General features: G+C 45.5%; 1 protein-coding gene across 1 annotated transcript in view; it reads right to left on the bottom strand.

Moving 5' to 3' along the window:
• LOC119973809 (nucleotide-binding oligomerization domain-containing protein 1-like) overlaps positions 1-15,505 on the bottom strand; it is a 42,082-nt gene that overhangs the window by 14,188 nt on the left and 12,389 nt on the right. The window contains exons 5-8 of the mRNA XM_038812233.1: positions 12,599-12,708; positions 1,462-3,200; positions 472-558; positions 202-369 (exon numbers count right to left, since the gene is read on the bottom strand). Coding sequence (XP_038668161.1) covers positions 202-369; positions 472-558; positions 1,462-3,200; positions 12,599-12,708 — 2,104 coding nt within the window. The remainder of the gene's footprint in view (positions 1-201; positions 370-471; positions 559-1,461; positions 3,201-12,598; positions 12,709-15,505) is intronic.

The following is a 15,505-nucleotide window of genomic DNA, read 5'->3' as shown; positions in this document are numbered from 1 at the left end:
GGGTATACATATACATATGGAATGCAGTATTTCAAGAAGGCAACTCACCACCAGCTTCTCAAGGGTAATTAAGGATGAAGCAACAAATGCTGGCCTTGCCAGCGAAACCCACATCCCTTGGATGTAAAAAAAAATAATTCTTAACTCAATAACACACATATGCAGTGCACAAATGTGCAAGGACACATACGGCATACTTACTAGACTTTCTCAAGCGTTCTGTTGCATCTCAGGTGCTGAACCATGTTTTCTGTACCTTCATCTGTAATCTGATTATCGTACAAACGAAGGAATTTGAGGCTTTGATTTTTTGCCAGAGCTTTCCAAAGAAATTGAGTTCCTTTGGAACCAAAACTGTTTGTGCCACATCTAAACAAAACAATAAACCCAGAGACACAAATGATAGGGGTTAGATTTTATATTGAAATCTGAGCAATTTTAATGAATGAAGTTTGTGATGAAAAAACTCACGACAATGTCTCAATGTTGCACTGCGGGCGTTGAAGGATTTCACTCAAAATCTCTGCTGACTTTTCAGTCAGTTTGTTGGAACTTACTCTGTAACACAAGATGATAGTGACAATTAAGAGTTTTGAAACATGCCTAATAAGGATCTCCAACCTGACATAGTGGACGGCACGGTGGCACAGTGCTGTCTCACAGCGCCAGTGACCCGGGTTCAATTCCAGCATTGGGTGACTGTGTGGAGTTTGCACTTTCTCCCAGTGTTTCCTCCGGATGCTCCGGTTTCCTCCCACAGTCGAAAGACGTACAGGTTAGGTGGATTGGATATGCTATATTGCCCCTTAGTGTCCAAAAAGTTAGGTTGGATTACGGGGATGGGGTTGGGGTGTGGATCTAGGTAGGGTGCTCTTTCGGAGGGTTGGTGCAGATTCGATGGGCCGAATGGCCTCCTTCTGCCAGGGGCCTGTAAGTAGCACCGAAGGGGTGTTTAAAACACATGCTACAGCAATGGCGGTCTGAGCCAGGCGACTCCGAGGGAGACATCCCGAGGGCACAGACCTGGCACCAAGTCATTCCCGCTATTCCTCCCGGCCTAAGCAGCCACCCCCCCAGCAAGCAGGACACTTTTACTCTCTTGCTCTCCCTCAACCGCCTTGGCACCCACTTGTAAATACTTCCACCAATTCACACTCAGTAACTCCCACCTGAGAGGGGTGGAACATTACACGCAGAGGGCTGAAGCATCCTTGTTTTCAACATGTTAATGAGATTTAAACCCATACAAATGGCAGTTCTCCATGGGTCCGCTGGCGGGGGTGCAAACTTCACTAACTCTTGCCAGCGGGAGCCTGGAGAATGGTTCCGGGTGCAAATCGTGATTTTTTCATTACCCACTATTCTCCATCTGATCGTAATTCCAGCTGCCGGTGACGGGAGGCGGAGAATTCAGCCCCTATTGTACTAGCACTTCAAATTCTTACAAAGAATATTACTCACGAAACAGTTTTGCACTTGAACAATATTTCTTTGAGCAGTTGTATTCCAAAGTCCCCCAAGGTACAGAGCCTTAAATCCAATGTGTCCACAGTGGAATGACTGAGGCAATAACGCAAAGCAGTGAGGTCGAGTGGGCTCAGAGAAATGTTGAAAAAATCTACATGTTTGATATGTGGAGATACTGCTGCTGTTACAGTTGAATCATGCAGTTCAAAAAGACAACGCATTAAACTCAGCATCTCCGTCTTCTTAATATCTTGTTCAAGATGACTTTTGAACCAAGTTATGAGAGCTCTGGCTGTGGAACGAGTGAGAGGATAGTTACAATTCCATAATGTGCTATCTTTCCCTGCTGTTAATGAGCCCATGAGAAGTCTTGTGAAATTGTCCATTTTCTCGGTGTCTTCAGGCTTAAATGCTCTCAGGTAATATTGGCTTTTTTGATTCAGTGGCATTTTCCCAAAACACCAAAGGTCCAGATTTTTGATCAACTCTTCAGTATCATCTTTCAGTGAAGTTGCACAATACAAAGCTGCAAACTGTTCCTTCAGCACAACATGCTGGAACTCAAAAGTACTTTGACCCTCACACGTCTTTTCCAAGATAAGGTTTGAAAAATATGCTGAAAGAACTTCTGGGTTTATTCCATAGGCATCCAGATCATCTGTTTTCATTTCAAGTTTCCCTGACAGCAAACTGTTGAAGCACAGTTCTCCCAAGTTCAGGATGGTATCTTTAAGCAATTTCTGTTCAGTCTCAGACTTCAATTTTTCAGTCGCATCACAGTTAACCAGGCTGTAAAGGAACAGCAAGAATACTTTGCTGTTCGTCGCTGGCAAATGTGTTATCGCGTCTAGACTGCAGCTACATCTGTCCAGAATATTGCACAGGATATAACTGTTGAGGGGATTAGAAGTCAGGTAGTTGATGGTGTCATTTTCTGTAATGTGTTGATACATTTTTGCTGCCTTTTCCTTTCCCTGATAGAACAATTCACAATATCTTCTCAGCTGATCATTAGTAAACCCGGAGATAACAAGGACGCAATCAAAATATTTCTTGTTAGCTTCCATCGGCTTGGTATTCCATCGGGAGGTAACCAATACTTGTGCTTCTTTAAGGAGATCCTTGGAAATTATTTTGGAAACAAGAATATTTACTTCAGCCTCAGTGTCTATGTTAAAATCACCATCCAATGAATCCCATTGCAACTGATGACTGAATTCATCCAATCCATCCAAAATGATCAACACACCCCGAGGGTTACTGAGAAGTTCTGTTAGGACAGTTGACAATGGTGCACACTGCTTCTTAAACAATTTCCGTAGAGTGGACTTTCCTTCAATCCTATTCAAGTCGTAGAATCTGAAGACAATGACGCAGCTGACCGGCGGACTTGGTCGAGATGCTGCCCACTCTTGCTGGATGCTGGTCGCAGCCCAACTTTTCCCCACTCCTGCATCACCTATTAGCAGGACTCGCTGTGAGGAGCACATTTTCTCCTGGGGCAATGACAGGAGATGCGCAGCATTCACTTCTCTCTCAATACCCGAAGCACCTGACTCCACAAAGTCATCCAGTGTGCCCTGCTCTTTTGGACAGGTGACATTCACAGTTCTGGCAAGTGAGCTATAGGTTTTGGGCTTCCTCTGTGACACCTTGTCAAAGCAATTTGTTGTGTTTTTCATAATGTACTCCTTGAAAATTTGAATGGCCTCTGGAAGGGAACGGTTACATTTCTCAACATGAGTTTGTGTTTATTGCAGTGGATCAACAAAACATGGGAAATGTAAGATTCCAAAACAGACAGCTTTTAGAAATACACATGTCCTTTTAAATTCTAAAATGTTACAGCATTTACTTGTTCGTTGTCAATATTTGATAAATGGGGCAGGATTTGGATGGTAAAATGAGGGCAGGAACTGAGATGAAAGGACCTGTTGGGTTCAACAATTATAGAGGGGGTCCTTGAAAAGAATTAGCTAAAATATACTGGAAAATAAAATATTCTTGAAAAGTATTGAATTTGGAGAAATATGATCAAGTTATGAAACTGGCTAAACTTTTGAATCCTGACCATGACTGTCTCAAATGTTGCAAAAGATGTACAGTAGAGAAGCGATACGAGGGTGCATTCAACAAATCTGCAACAATCTTGTAACTGAAACCAGACGTGACATAGGGAGTTTGATGCGGGACAGGAGCCATGAGAAGGATAATGAATTTGGAGTAATTGATTAATGTCTATGTGGTAGTATGACTAGAGGTACTACAGTACCTGGGAGCGTGAGCTGCTATTGGTGTAGAAGGCTCGCTGCCCATTGGCCCAAGTGTTGTCTTCTCATTGGTCAAGGGGAAGGTAGCTTCGCCTACGAGGCGGAGTACAAGAACCCATGTTTCCCAGCAGCCATTGTTCTTTCTGTACTCAAGCTGCTGGGCACACTTCTTGTTAAATTACAAGACAAGATTAAAGACTCCGATTCGGACTACTCCTTCGTTTCTGTGTTCATTGATCGCGCACCAGTCTAATTAACCAATCACCTGTTAAGTGACTGACACTTTCCTGAACAAACCGAGGGGGTCTCAGCTGAAAATTAGAACCAATGAAAGTAAATAAGGGGCTAAACCATAGTTTAAAAAAAAAATAATTTTTATTGAGATTTTTGAAAAATGTACAACAGAACAATAATAATAATAAACACCCCCCGGCACCCATAACAACGCATATAACGAACACCCCCACCCCCCCCAAACCCAATAAACAACATAATAAATTAACAATAAATTAAATTAGCATAACCAATGCCCCTCTGAAACCCCCCCCCCCCTCCCCCCCGGGTTTGCTGCCGCCGCCGGCCTAGTTCCCTATCTTTGAGCCAGAAAGTCGAGGAAAGGCTGCCACCGCCTAAAGAACCCTTGTACCGACCCCCTCAGGGCGAATTTGACACAAAAGTGTCGGTCCTTGTAGGTGACCCACCGGCTGCAGCATGCCGAACTTCACTCCCTTCCTGTGTAGCACCGCCTTTGTCTGGTTGTACCCGGCCCTCTTCTTTGCCACCTCTGCACTCCAGTCCTGGTAGATCCGTACCTCCGCGTTCTCCCACCTGCTGCTCCGCTCCTTCTTGGCCCACCTGAGCACACACTCCCGGTCAGCAAACCGGTGGAACCGCAACAGCACCGCCCGCGGCGGCTCATTAGGCTTTGGCCTTCTTGCCAATACTCTGTGGGCCCCCTCCAGCTCCAGGGGCCCACGAAAGGACCCAGCTCCCATCAGCGAATTTAACATGGTGACCACATAGGCCCTCACGTCCGACCCCTCCAGAAGGCCCAGGATCCGCAGATTTTTCCGCGTCGAACGGTTCTCCATCTCCTGCCATTTTTTATTGAGCGCCTTGTGCGCCTCCACCTTCACCGCGAGGCCTAAGATCTCGTCCTCATTTTCGGAGACCTTTTGTCGGACCTCTCGGATCGCCACCCCTGGGCCGTCTGAGTTTCCAGCAGCTTACCAATTGAAGCCTTCATCCACTCCAGCAGCTCCGCTTTAAGCTCCCTGAAGCAGCGCTGAAGAGCCTCCTGCTGCTCCTGCGCCCACTGCATCCATGCCGCCTGGTCGCCGCCTGCCGCCATCTTGTGCTTCTTCCCTCGCACCTGCTTTGGCTTTGCTACCACTTTTCTACTCGCCCCACTCCTGGTCCAGGCCATACACTGCTGGGGAAATGTTGCTGACTCCTTCCCACGTCGGGAAACCTCGAAAAAGTGCCGCTGGGGGCCCTGAAAAGAGCCCAAATGTCCGTTCCTTGTGGGAGCTGCCAAACGTGCGACTAAGCTCCGCATAGCCGCAACCTGAAGTCCCGGATCTTTCATATTGGCGAGCCAGCCAGGAGAAAAAGGGAGGAGATTCCGAATGCCTTACCGGAGTACCGGACATGGAAGAACAAATTGAACAAAGGTTTTTAAAACACGATGCTTCAAAGGGACAATGGTCCACTGATGATTTAAGAAAAGTTTGAAAAAAAAAAACTACCAATATGACATTGGAAAACGCAAAGCTTAAAATGAGCATAGCAGACCTTTTTATTCAAAACTGGGAATTTAAAAATAGAACACAAGTGGAACACTTGACCTGGGGTGAACGCCTTTTCAATGGGTCCCCGACACCCATACAACAAAAACCCATCCCTAACACAGCAGGCTTGGCTACAGAGGCCACGCATCTATGGGCAGCAGTGGTTAGCACTGCTGCCTCATGGCGCTGAAGAACCAGGTTCGATCCCGGCCTCGAGTCACTGTCTGTGTGGAGTTTGCACATTCTCCCCGTGTCAGCGTGGTTCTCACATCCACAACCTAAAGATGTGCAGGATAGGTGAATTGGCCACGCTAAATTGCCCCTTAATTGGAAAAAGATAATTGGGTACTCTAAATTTCAGTCACGCTTCTACCAGGCTGTGAGGTAGCAGGGGAAAGCCCCGCCTCTACCAGGCTGTGAGGTAGCAGGGGAAAGCCCCGCCTCTACCTGCCTGGGAGGTAGCAGGGGAAAGCCCCGCCTCTACCAGGCTGTGAGGTAGCAGGGAAAGCCCCGCCTCTACCTGTCTGTGAGGTAGCAGGGGAAAGCCCCGCCTCTACCAGGCTGTGAGGTAGCAGGGAAAGCCCCGCCTCTACCAGGCTGTGAGGTAGCAGGGGAAAGCCCCGCCTCTACCAGGCTGTGAGGTAGCAGGGAAAGCCCCGCCTCTACCAGGCTGTGAGGTAGCAGGGAAAGCCCCGCCTCTACCAGGCTGTGAGGTAGCAGGGGAAAGCCCCGCCTCTACCAGGCTGTGAGGTGGCAGGGGAAAGCCCCGCCTCTACCTGCCTGGGAGGTAGCAGGGGAAAGCCCCGCCTCTACCAGGCTGTGAGGTAGCAGGGAAAGCCCCGCCTCTACCAGGCTGTGAGGTGGCAGGGAAAGCCCCGCCTCTACCAGGCTGTGAGGTAGCAGGGAAAGCCCCGCCTCTACCAGGCTGTGAGGTGGCAGGGGAAAGCCCCGCCTCTACCAGGCTGTGAGGTAGCAGGGAAAGCCCCGCCTCTACCAGGCTGTGAGGTAGCAGGGAAAGCCCCGCCTCTACCAGGCTGTGAGGTGGCAGGGAAAGCCCCGCCTCTACCAGGCTGTGAGGTGGCAGGGAAAGCCCCGCCTCTACGAGCCTGGGAGGTAGCAGGGGAAAGCCCTGCCTCTACCAGGCTGTGAGGTAGCAGGGGAAAGCCCCGCCTCTACCTGCCTGGGAGGTAGCAGGGGAAAGCCCCGCCTCTACCTGCCTGGGAGGTAGCAGGGGAAAGCCCCGCCTCTACCAGGCTGTGAGGTGGCAGGGGAAAGCCCCGCCTCTACCAGCCTGGGAGGTAGCAGGGAAAGCCCCGCCTCTACCAGGCTGTGAGGTAGCAGGGGAAAGCCCCGCCTCTACCAGGCTGTGAGGTAGCAGGGAAAGCCCCGCCTCTACCAGCCTGGGAGGTAGCAGGGGAAAGCCCCGCCTCTACCAGCCTGGGAGGTAGCAGGGGCCACCCTCAATGGAAGACGTGCTGTCTCGAAAGGAGGAAAACCAGTTACAGCCACAAGCAGTCAGGTGGCAGTCTCACCCCATTTAAAAATGAAAATAATTAGATCAAAATAGTTAAAATAAAGAAAAAAAACTTTGAAGGGAACCTTAGATTCCGAATTTGTATCTGAGCCGGAGACTTCAGAATCTTTGGAATCATCGGAGTCTGATGATGATTCTGAAGCAGAATTCAGGAGGGAAATGCTTGAGAGATATAAAAGATCCAAATTAAAAAAACAATAGGGTTCGGCTAGCTCCATAAAGTCAAAGCGGTATAATACTGGGATAGTAGAAGCAATTGCTGGAGAAGGGGACAGGAGGATCACTCGAGCCCAATATGATCAACGTATAGTCCATAAACCTGCTGACCCAGACAGAATTGACCGGTGGTCCAAAGAATGATCCAATCCAAGGAAAGGAGGAATGGCAACATGGGAGGGGCTCGAATCACTGAGACAGGTTTACAATCTCCACCCACGAGATGGAGTTCAAGTTTTGACCGTAATAACCCCTGAACAAGAAGGTGACCAACTTTTTAAAGAGAGGCCAAAAGAGCATTGGGGTGGGGGAGCAGCAAATAGAGGATTACTGGCTTGTAATCAAACAGTGGCTGTTGCAATACAGGCTGCCAAAAAACGATTGGACAAAGATTACTGCTTGTCTGAAAGAGAGGTCAGAGGATGTATCAGATTATGAAGAAAGATTTATGAAAATGTGGGCAGAACACACAGGAATGAAGTTGCAGCGGAACTGGAGTCGTGGGATGACTCTTGAACCGTTAAAAGTCTGCATTCTTTGCTGGTTTAAAAATAGATGTATCCAATGTATTGAAACTAGTGCTTCCTGACTGGGATTGAGAGGAATCAACATACTCAGCATCAGTAACTCGATGTGCTCAAATTGACAGAGATTTTGATTCTAAGATCGATGTTTTTCAAACAGAAATACAATCTAAAGGAGTAGCAGTCCAATCAGTAAATAATGATGAAATAATTCAAATATTTCTCGAGAATCAGAAATTGCAAGATAAAAATGTTATTTTTGTGGCAAGGAAGGACACTGGGCTAGGTCATGTCGAGCTAGATTACAAGAATGGCAAGGACAGTATGTGCCTTTAAATTCTGCACCCGTTCCCAATTCCACACCGACATATTATCCATAATTTCTACCATCCCGCTCTAATTCTTCCTCAGCTAACCAAATGCACTATGTGAGTTATATAAAAAAATAGGAAAATAAATTGGAGTACAGAGTTAACTGTTTCAGCAGGCGATAATTGATTTTTTAAATTACCAAGAAAGCGCAACAGCACCGATACTTCTTCAGGAAACTAAGGAAAATCGGCATGTCCACACTGACTCTTACCAACGTTTACAGATGCACCATAGAAAGCATCCTATCTGGCTGCATCACCGCCTGGTATGGCAACTGATCGGCCCAAGACCACAAGAATCTTCAGAGTCATGAACGCAGCCCAGTCCATCACAGAACCTGCCTCCCGTCCATTGACTCTATCTATACCTCCCGCTGCCTGGGGAAAGCGAGCAGCATAATCGAAGACCCCTCCCACCCGGCCTCTCACTCTTTCAACTTCTTGTATCAAGCAGGAGATACAAAAGTCTGGGAACACGCATGAACAGACTCAAAAACAGCTTCTTCCCCACTGTTATCAGACTCCTAAACGGCCCTCTTATGAACTGACCTGATTAATACTACACTCCTGTATGCTTCACCCGGTGCCGGTGTCTGTGTATTTACATTGTGGACCTTGTGTTGCCCTTTTATGTATTTTCTTTTTATTTTATTTTATTTTCATGTACTAAATGGTCTGTTTGAGCTGCTTGCAGAAAAATACTTTTCACTGTACCTCGGTACACGTGACAATAAACAAATCCAAATCCTAATCCAATTTATGTGTCTAAATTATTCGATACAAGGTTTAAGTGTTGATTTATAGGAACCCAATGACGGCAGTTAAAAGCAGGAATGATTGACTGTTTGAACTTTAAGAGCAAATGAATACGTGGGTATTGTAGTCATGTTATTGATGCTGCTTGTGTGTGAATGATATTCATGTAGGTCTTTTTCAAGTGTTGGATTGATCTAGAGTTAAAACTTCGTCAGCTTCAAAAAAGAATTATTCCTAACACAACTGATACAAGAAGAAAGACAGGAAAATTCTGAGATTGGAGTGTAAAGTTGTGATTGTTAAAAAAGCGGGTCCCGGGAGGTGGTGATGTAATGACATCCAGTTGAAAACTTTTACTTCGCCACTTTTTCAAACGGGCAGAGAATTAACCCTTGCCTGTTAACAGCTGAAGATATATTTATATTCTTACAGGAACTGGGAATTACAAATTTTAAGTTTGAATTGTTAGGTATATTCCGATTAATTAACCCATTTTGCCCCAAGCAGAATGGATCTTTTGTGTTTTTCTTTACAGATAATTGTAAATGGAACAAGATTTGCAGTTAGCTGGTGTCCATGGACACAAGGACAAAGCCTTTTTTGAAGAAGGAGAGATTCTGCACCTTAAGACAAAGAAGAGATGAACTGGACATTAATAAAAAAATCTGATAGCCAACAACACTTGTTTGAATTTGGGAGAATTCTGGGATGTAGATAGACAATGTAATTTAGCAAACTACGTTAAACAAAAGATATAATTTAAGACAAAGAACAAGCAATCAAAATATTACTGCCTGGAATCAAATGGAAATATTTGATTTCTGTTTTAAACAGAAAGATATTTTATTGGACAGCAAGATTTCTCCAGGGCTCATGTTTGGGATAAGATTAAGTAATTGAGGGGAGGAAATTGAGACAGGAAATGGGAATTGGAATATTGGGTTCAATTCAATGGAATATTTCAATCTGGCATTAATATGAAGGGGAAAGTTTAGAGGTGGCTAGTAAATTGATAAACTTTCTCTTGGTTCCATTCCGGCTCCGGGTCACTGTCCGTGTGGAGTTTGCACATTCTCCCCGTGTCTGCGTGAGTCTCACCCCCACAACCCAAAACAATGTGCAGGGTAGCTGGATTGGCCACGTTAAATTGCTCTTTAATTGGAAAAAAAAATGTGGGTGCTCTAAATTTATTAAAAAAAAACATTTCCAGTCTCATGACAAAGGAAGTATGGATAATGGATCACTAAATTCAAGAGGAAGAATTTTCCCGTGGCCTTTCCCCCCAGCACGTCGGGAACAATTGTGGGTCCTGAGCCCACATTTGCTAGAAGCCCAACTGGGTGAGCTCTTATCCCAGGGACAGCCTCCTAATTGGATTCACTGTTCAAATAAGGAAAGCAGATGGGATCCCTGTATCACCAACCCAATCAAAGAGCCAGCAGCACTCGAGCCCTGGCAGTCCCACCAGAGAGGTGGGCCCTGCTAATGTAGGTCTGAGAATACAAGGCTGCTTCAAAATGGAAGTGTCTTTAGAAGCAAACATTTAAATGTAGAATTCAGAGGGTCACACAGGCAGGCCAACTTGGAGCAGAGAAGCAATCCCTCACGGCAGGATTTTGCCCACGGCTATGGCCTTTGCTGATACTGATCTTCTACAGGTACGGATCCGCTGGTTCTGATGAACTCCCGGCTGGATGCACGGAGGCTGTCTCCTGAGGGACTGGTAGCTTCTACAGGATGCAGCAGAAGGAAACGTGAAGATAAGCCCTCTCAATAGCCCCTAATTGGAGCCTTAGATATGCAAATTAGCTGCTCGGTTCCATTCAGCTTGCAGCCGATCATTTTCTCAGTCCATCCCTGGGAAACCTCCCTGACAGTGAGAATGTCTCAGGGAACTGTCTCAATCTGGTTCCCTGCTGTTTCTTTCCAGCCACCTGCCTTCAAGTCCATTGCCCTGGGACTGAGAAAATTCAGCACAAGGGCTCACTCACACCTCTGGCTGAGCCCAAGGCCCTTAAAAACACGGGAAATATTGGTGAAATAATGAACCCTGTCGCAAAACTAGAGTAAAACTGAGGTGCACAACTGGTTTTCAAACCTAGACTTGTGACATTCCTGTATTGGGATGATTTCACATGACCGTTAGTCGACGTTTTATGCAATATCTTCCCTTTTGCGCTGCCTGGACTACATTGACAGCAGCATTTGATGTCATTAATACAGTACTGTGTACAATTTCGTTCCAATTATTTGAAAAAAAGATTTAAATACATTAGAAACACTTCAGAGATGGTTCACTCTCACTCAACTATATCCTGCAATGAAGGGCTTATCTAATGAAGAACAGGTTGGGCCTATCTCCATTGGCGTTTAGAAGAATGAGAGATGATCTTACAGAAACATACAAGATCCTGAGGGGATTTAATCAGAAGAATGTTTCCTCTCTGTGGTGAAGGCTGGAATTGGAACCCCAGTTTAAGAATAAGATGTCTTGCTTTTAAGACCAAGACAAGTAGAATTTTCTTCTCTCGGAGGGTGTTTAATCTGTAGAATTCTCGCCACCAGAAAGCTGTGGAGTCTGGGTCATTGAATTTATTGAAGGTGGAGTTAGATAGAGTTTTGATAGACAATAATGTCATGGGGGCCGAATAGGAAAGTGGAGTTGAGACCACAGCCAGACCAAAAAGGATTTATTGAATGGCTGATCAGGGTCAAAGGACCAAATGGTCTAATCCTGCTTCTAAAGCTTCCATTCCTTTTGTGGTGAATCACAGTCCGTGTAATTCACACTGTTATTATATATGATGTATTGTGTCTATGTAAGCTCGGTATACAAGCAGTTGCATGGCTCTGCCCATAGGGGAGATGAGGAGTTTGTACTGGACTCCACCCTTGGCTCTGCCCACTAACCGGAAGTATAAAGCTTGGCAGTCGTGAGCCTGCCTGCCAGTTCATCTCGTCACAGGCAGGCTCTGTTGAAAGACTATTAAAACCACTGTTCACTTCCAACCACGTGTCGTGTGAATTGATGGTCACATCACCTTTACCGTGTTATTCAGCACAGAAAGAGAATCACGGTTTCATAACCATGCTGTCAAATTGAACGTGTGAGAAAACGTTATCAGGTTTGGATCACCAGTTGAGTCCTAATTTATATCTGGGTGCTAGACGTGCAAGATGAAATTACTCGGAGGAGTGTTTCAGCAGAATATGGTTACACCCCAAGAAACTCACCAGAAGGGTGTGCCAAATATATTTTTGGAAGATCTAAAGGAAGCATGAAAACCAAGTCAGATTTCTCATCAATGTACTGTGTGGGGAGGAACATCCAGATGACATTATCACGGTTTTAAAGCAGTTTCTAATTGCCCCATTAATGTGGGCGGGTGGCTTTAGGAGAAAATTGAAATGCAGATACCTATTAGATTGTTCATGTTTTCTGAATGGAATATACTTGATAAGCTAATGATTTTTAAAAATATTTTCCCAATATACAGAGCTAAAAAATGACATATGTCTATAGTTTTTAATCTCCTTTAATATATGGCAATCAAGTTCCAAATTATTTAATGAAAAGAATTCAATTTTTTCCTGGCTAAATTACAAAATCAAACATGTCATCACTGTTCTCAGAGGATCAGGTAGGGTTTTTGTAAAAATTGATTCAAACAGATTTTATCACTGTAGTCAGATGTAGTAGCATTATATATCCTAGAATCGAAGAACACAAAACAGAACTCAGCTCATTACCTTCTACAACATCTCCCAGTAAAGGCATTTCTGAAAAACAAAATAACCTGGCGTTAGTGTCTGCTTCTTTCCAGGTATTCTCCTTACTGCTGGTATAATAGGAAATCACGTGAGCCTGCTCCACCATTCAACTAGATCATGGCCGAGCTTCTACTTCAATGCCACTATCCTGCATTATCCCCATGTGTCTTGATTCATCTAATATCTAGAGATCTAGCAATCTCTGTCCTGAATATATTCAATGACAAAGCTTCTGCAGCCCTCTGCAGTAGAGAATTCCAAAGATTCGCCATCCTTTGAGTGGTGAAATTCCTCATCAGTCATAATGAAATGAAAATGAAAATCGCTTATTGTCACGAGTCGGCTTCAATGAAGTTACTGTGAAAAGCCCCTAGTCGCCGCATTCCGGCGCCTGTCCGGGGAGGCTGGTACGGGAATCGAACCGTGCTGCTGGCCTGCTTGAAAAACCAGCGATTTAGCCTGGTGAGCTAAACCAGTCCCTAAATGACCTAACTCTCATTTTGAGATTGTGTCCCCTGCATCTGGAAACCTCCCAACCAGGAAAATCATTCTTCCTGCAACTAGATTATCCAGCCATATATGCTTTAATGGGACCACCTCTTATTCTTCAAAATTCCAGAGGCCATAGGCCCAGTGATCCCAGTTTGTCCTCACAGGACAATCCATATACAGTCTGGTGAACCTTTATTGCGTTGGCCCTATAGCAAACATATATTTTCTGAGGTAAGGATACCAAACTGTATACAATGCATCAGGTATGGTCTCACCAAAGGGGGATTACAGGAAAACTTCTTTACTCCTGTACTCAAATCCTCTTACAACAGAGGCCAACGTATCATTTGCTTTCCTACTTGCTTGCTGCACAGCATGTTAGGTTTCAGTGACTTAGAACAAGGACAAGGCTTTGAACATCAACACTTCCCAATCACTTGCCGTTTAAGAAATACTCTGCATTTCTGTTTTCCATATGAAAGTGGAAAACTTCACATTTTTCACATTATATTCCATCTGCCATGTACTTGCCCACTCAGTCTGTCTAAATCTCCTTGAAGCCTCTTTAAATCCTCCTCACAATTCACATCCCTATCTAGTTTTGTGTCATCAGCAAACTTGGAAATATTGCATTTGTTCCACATATCCAAACCATTGATGTAGATTGCGAATAGCAGGGGCCTGGGCACTGATCCTTTTGAGGTAGCTCACTAGTCACAACCTGCCATCCTGTGAATAACCTATTTATTCCTACTCTCTTTTCTGTGCATTAGCCAATTCTTAATCCATGCCAGTATAATACTCCAAAACCCATGGGCTCTAATTTTGCTAATCTCCTGTGTGAGTCCTTGTCAAAAGCCTGCTTAAAAGGGCAGCACAGTGGTGCAGTGGTTAGCACTGGGACTACGGTGCTGAGGACTCGGGTTCGAATCCCAGCCCTGGTCCATCTTGGAATTTGCACATTCTCTCCGTGTCTGCGTGAGTTTCACCCCCACAGCCCAAAAGATGTGCTGGTTAGGTGGATTGGCCATGCTAAATTGCCCCTTAATTGGAAAAAAAATAATTGGGTACTCTAAATTTTAGAAAAAAGCCTTCTTAAAACCCAAGTACGCCACATTTGGGATCCGGCAGTCAGGGTCAAATACGGTTAGAGGTCGGCAATGTCCAGGAACAGTCAATCAGATGTGAATTTCCTCGAATTAGCCAATTAAAGACCAGAGGATAGGGTCACCATCCAATTAAGGATGCATGATAGGCCCATGAAGCTGAAAGGTCAGTAGGAGGCCCTCTACCATGCCGGAAGCAGCAGTCTGACCTTTCTAGTAAGTGAGGGAGCAGGGGTTCAAAGATGGATGTGCCCTCTCTCCAACATGTAGTAGTTCATATTATAGAAAAACTCGTAGAAGACATGTCACCATTGTGGGGCGTGGGGAGGAATCACTAAAGGACAACCCGTGGCTGCATCTGAAGCTAGGCAGCGGGGAAGGCCTCTAAGTGAGGCAGGCGGGGCTTCTAAGCAAGAAAGGCGGGGGAAGCCTCTAAGCGAGGCAGGCGGGAAAGGTCTCTAAATGAGGCAGGCGGGGAAGGCCTCTAAACGAGGCAGGCGGGGAAGGCCTCTAAGCGAGGCAGACGGGGAAGGCCTCGAAGCGAGGCAGACGGGGAAGGCCTCGAAGCGAGGCAGACGGGGAAGGCCTCGAAGCCTCCTGGAGTGCTGACCTGCCCGGCTGCTGTTGGGTGGTGGGATGGTGCTGGGAGACTGGCATGCTGGCCAGTGCTCACCCCCACCTACCTACCTCAGTGCTCACTCCCACCTACCTACATCAGTGCTCACCCCCACTGGGGACTAAACATTCAAGCCACTGTACAGAATATATTAGATTAGATTAAATTACAACAAATCTGACAAGATTTTCCACAATCCGCAGTCAATGATTGAGAATACAATTGTAAAGCAGTGGTTCTATGATTTATATCGTGTAACAGTTTGTTACTCAGTGAGTCTGAAGCCGTTTCAAGCTCTATTCAAACACAAACTGAGCATCAGTGTCAAGTAGCTCCATTCTTACTGATACTAAGACATATCGCAGTTCTGGTGTTACGAGCTGAATCGAGCCCACAGTGGAGCTTCCCCTGGAGAAGGGTCTCTCAAAAATCAGTAAATTCAGCCTCTGACTCTTGACATAATACTTGGGCGATATTTTTTAAAATGTGCAATTCCCAGTGCTGAAGGGCCAATGCTTTAAGTGGAAATTTGGAAAATTTAACCTCGCAATCTATTAATCTTGGTCCAAAGAAAGACTACTTCATGTTAAAG

The sequence above is a fragment of the Scyliorhinus canicula genome, chromosome 11 (assembly GCF_902713615.1).
Source record: "Scyliorhinus canicula chromosome 11, sScyCan1.1, whole genome shotgun sequence".
Lineage (NCBI taxonomy): Eukaryota > Metazoa > Chordata > Chondrichthyes > Carcharhiniformes > Scyliorhinidae > Scyliorhinus > Scyliorhinus canicula.
Note: the sequence above shows the minus strand (reverse complement) of the source record. Positions and strands in the feature narration are given on the sequence as shown.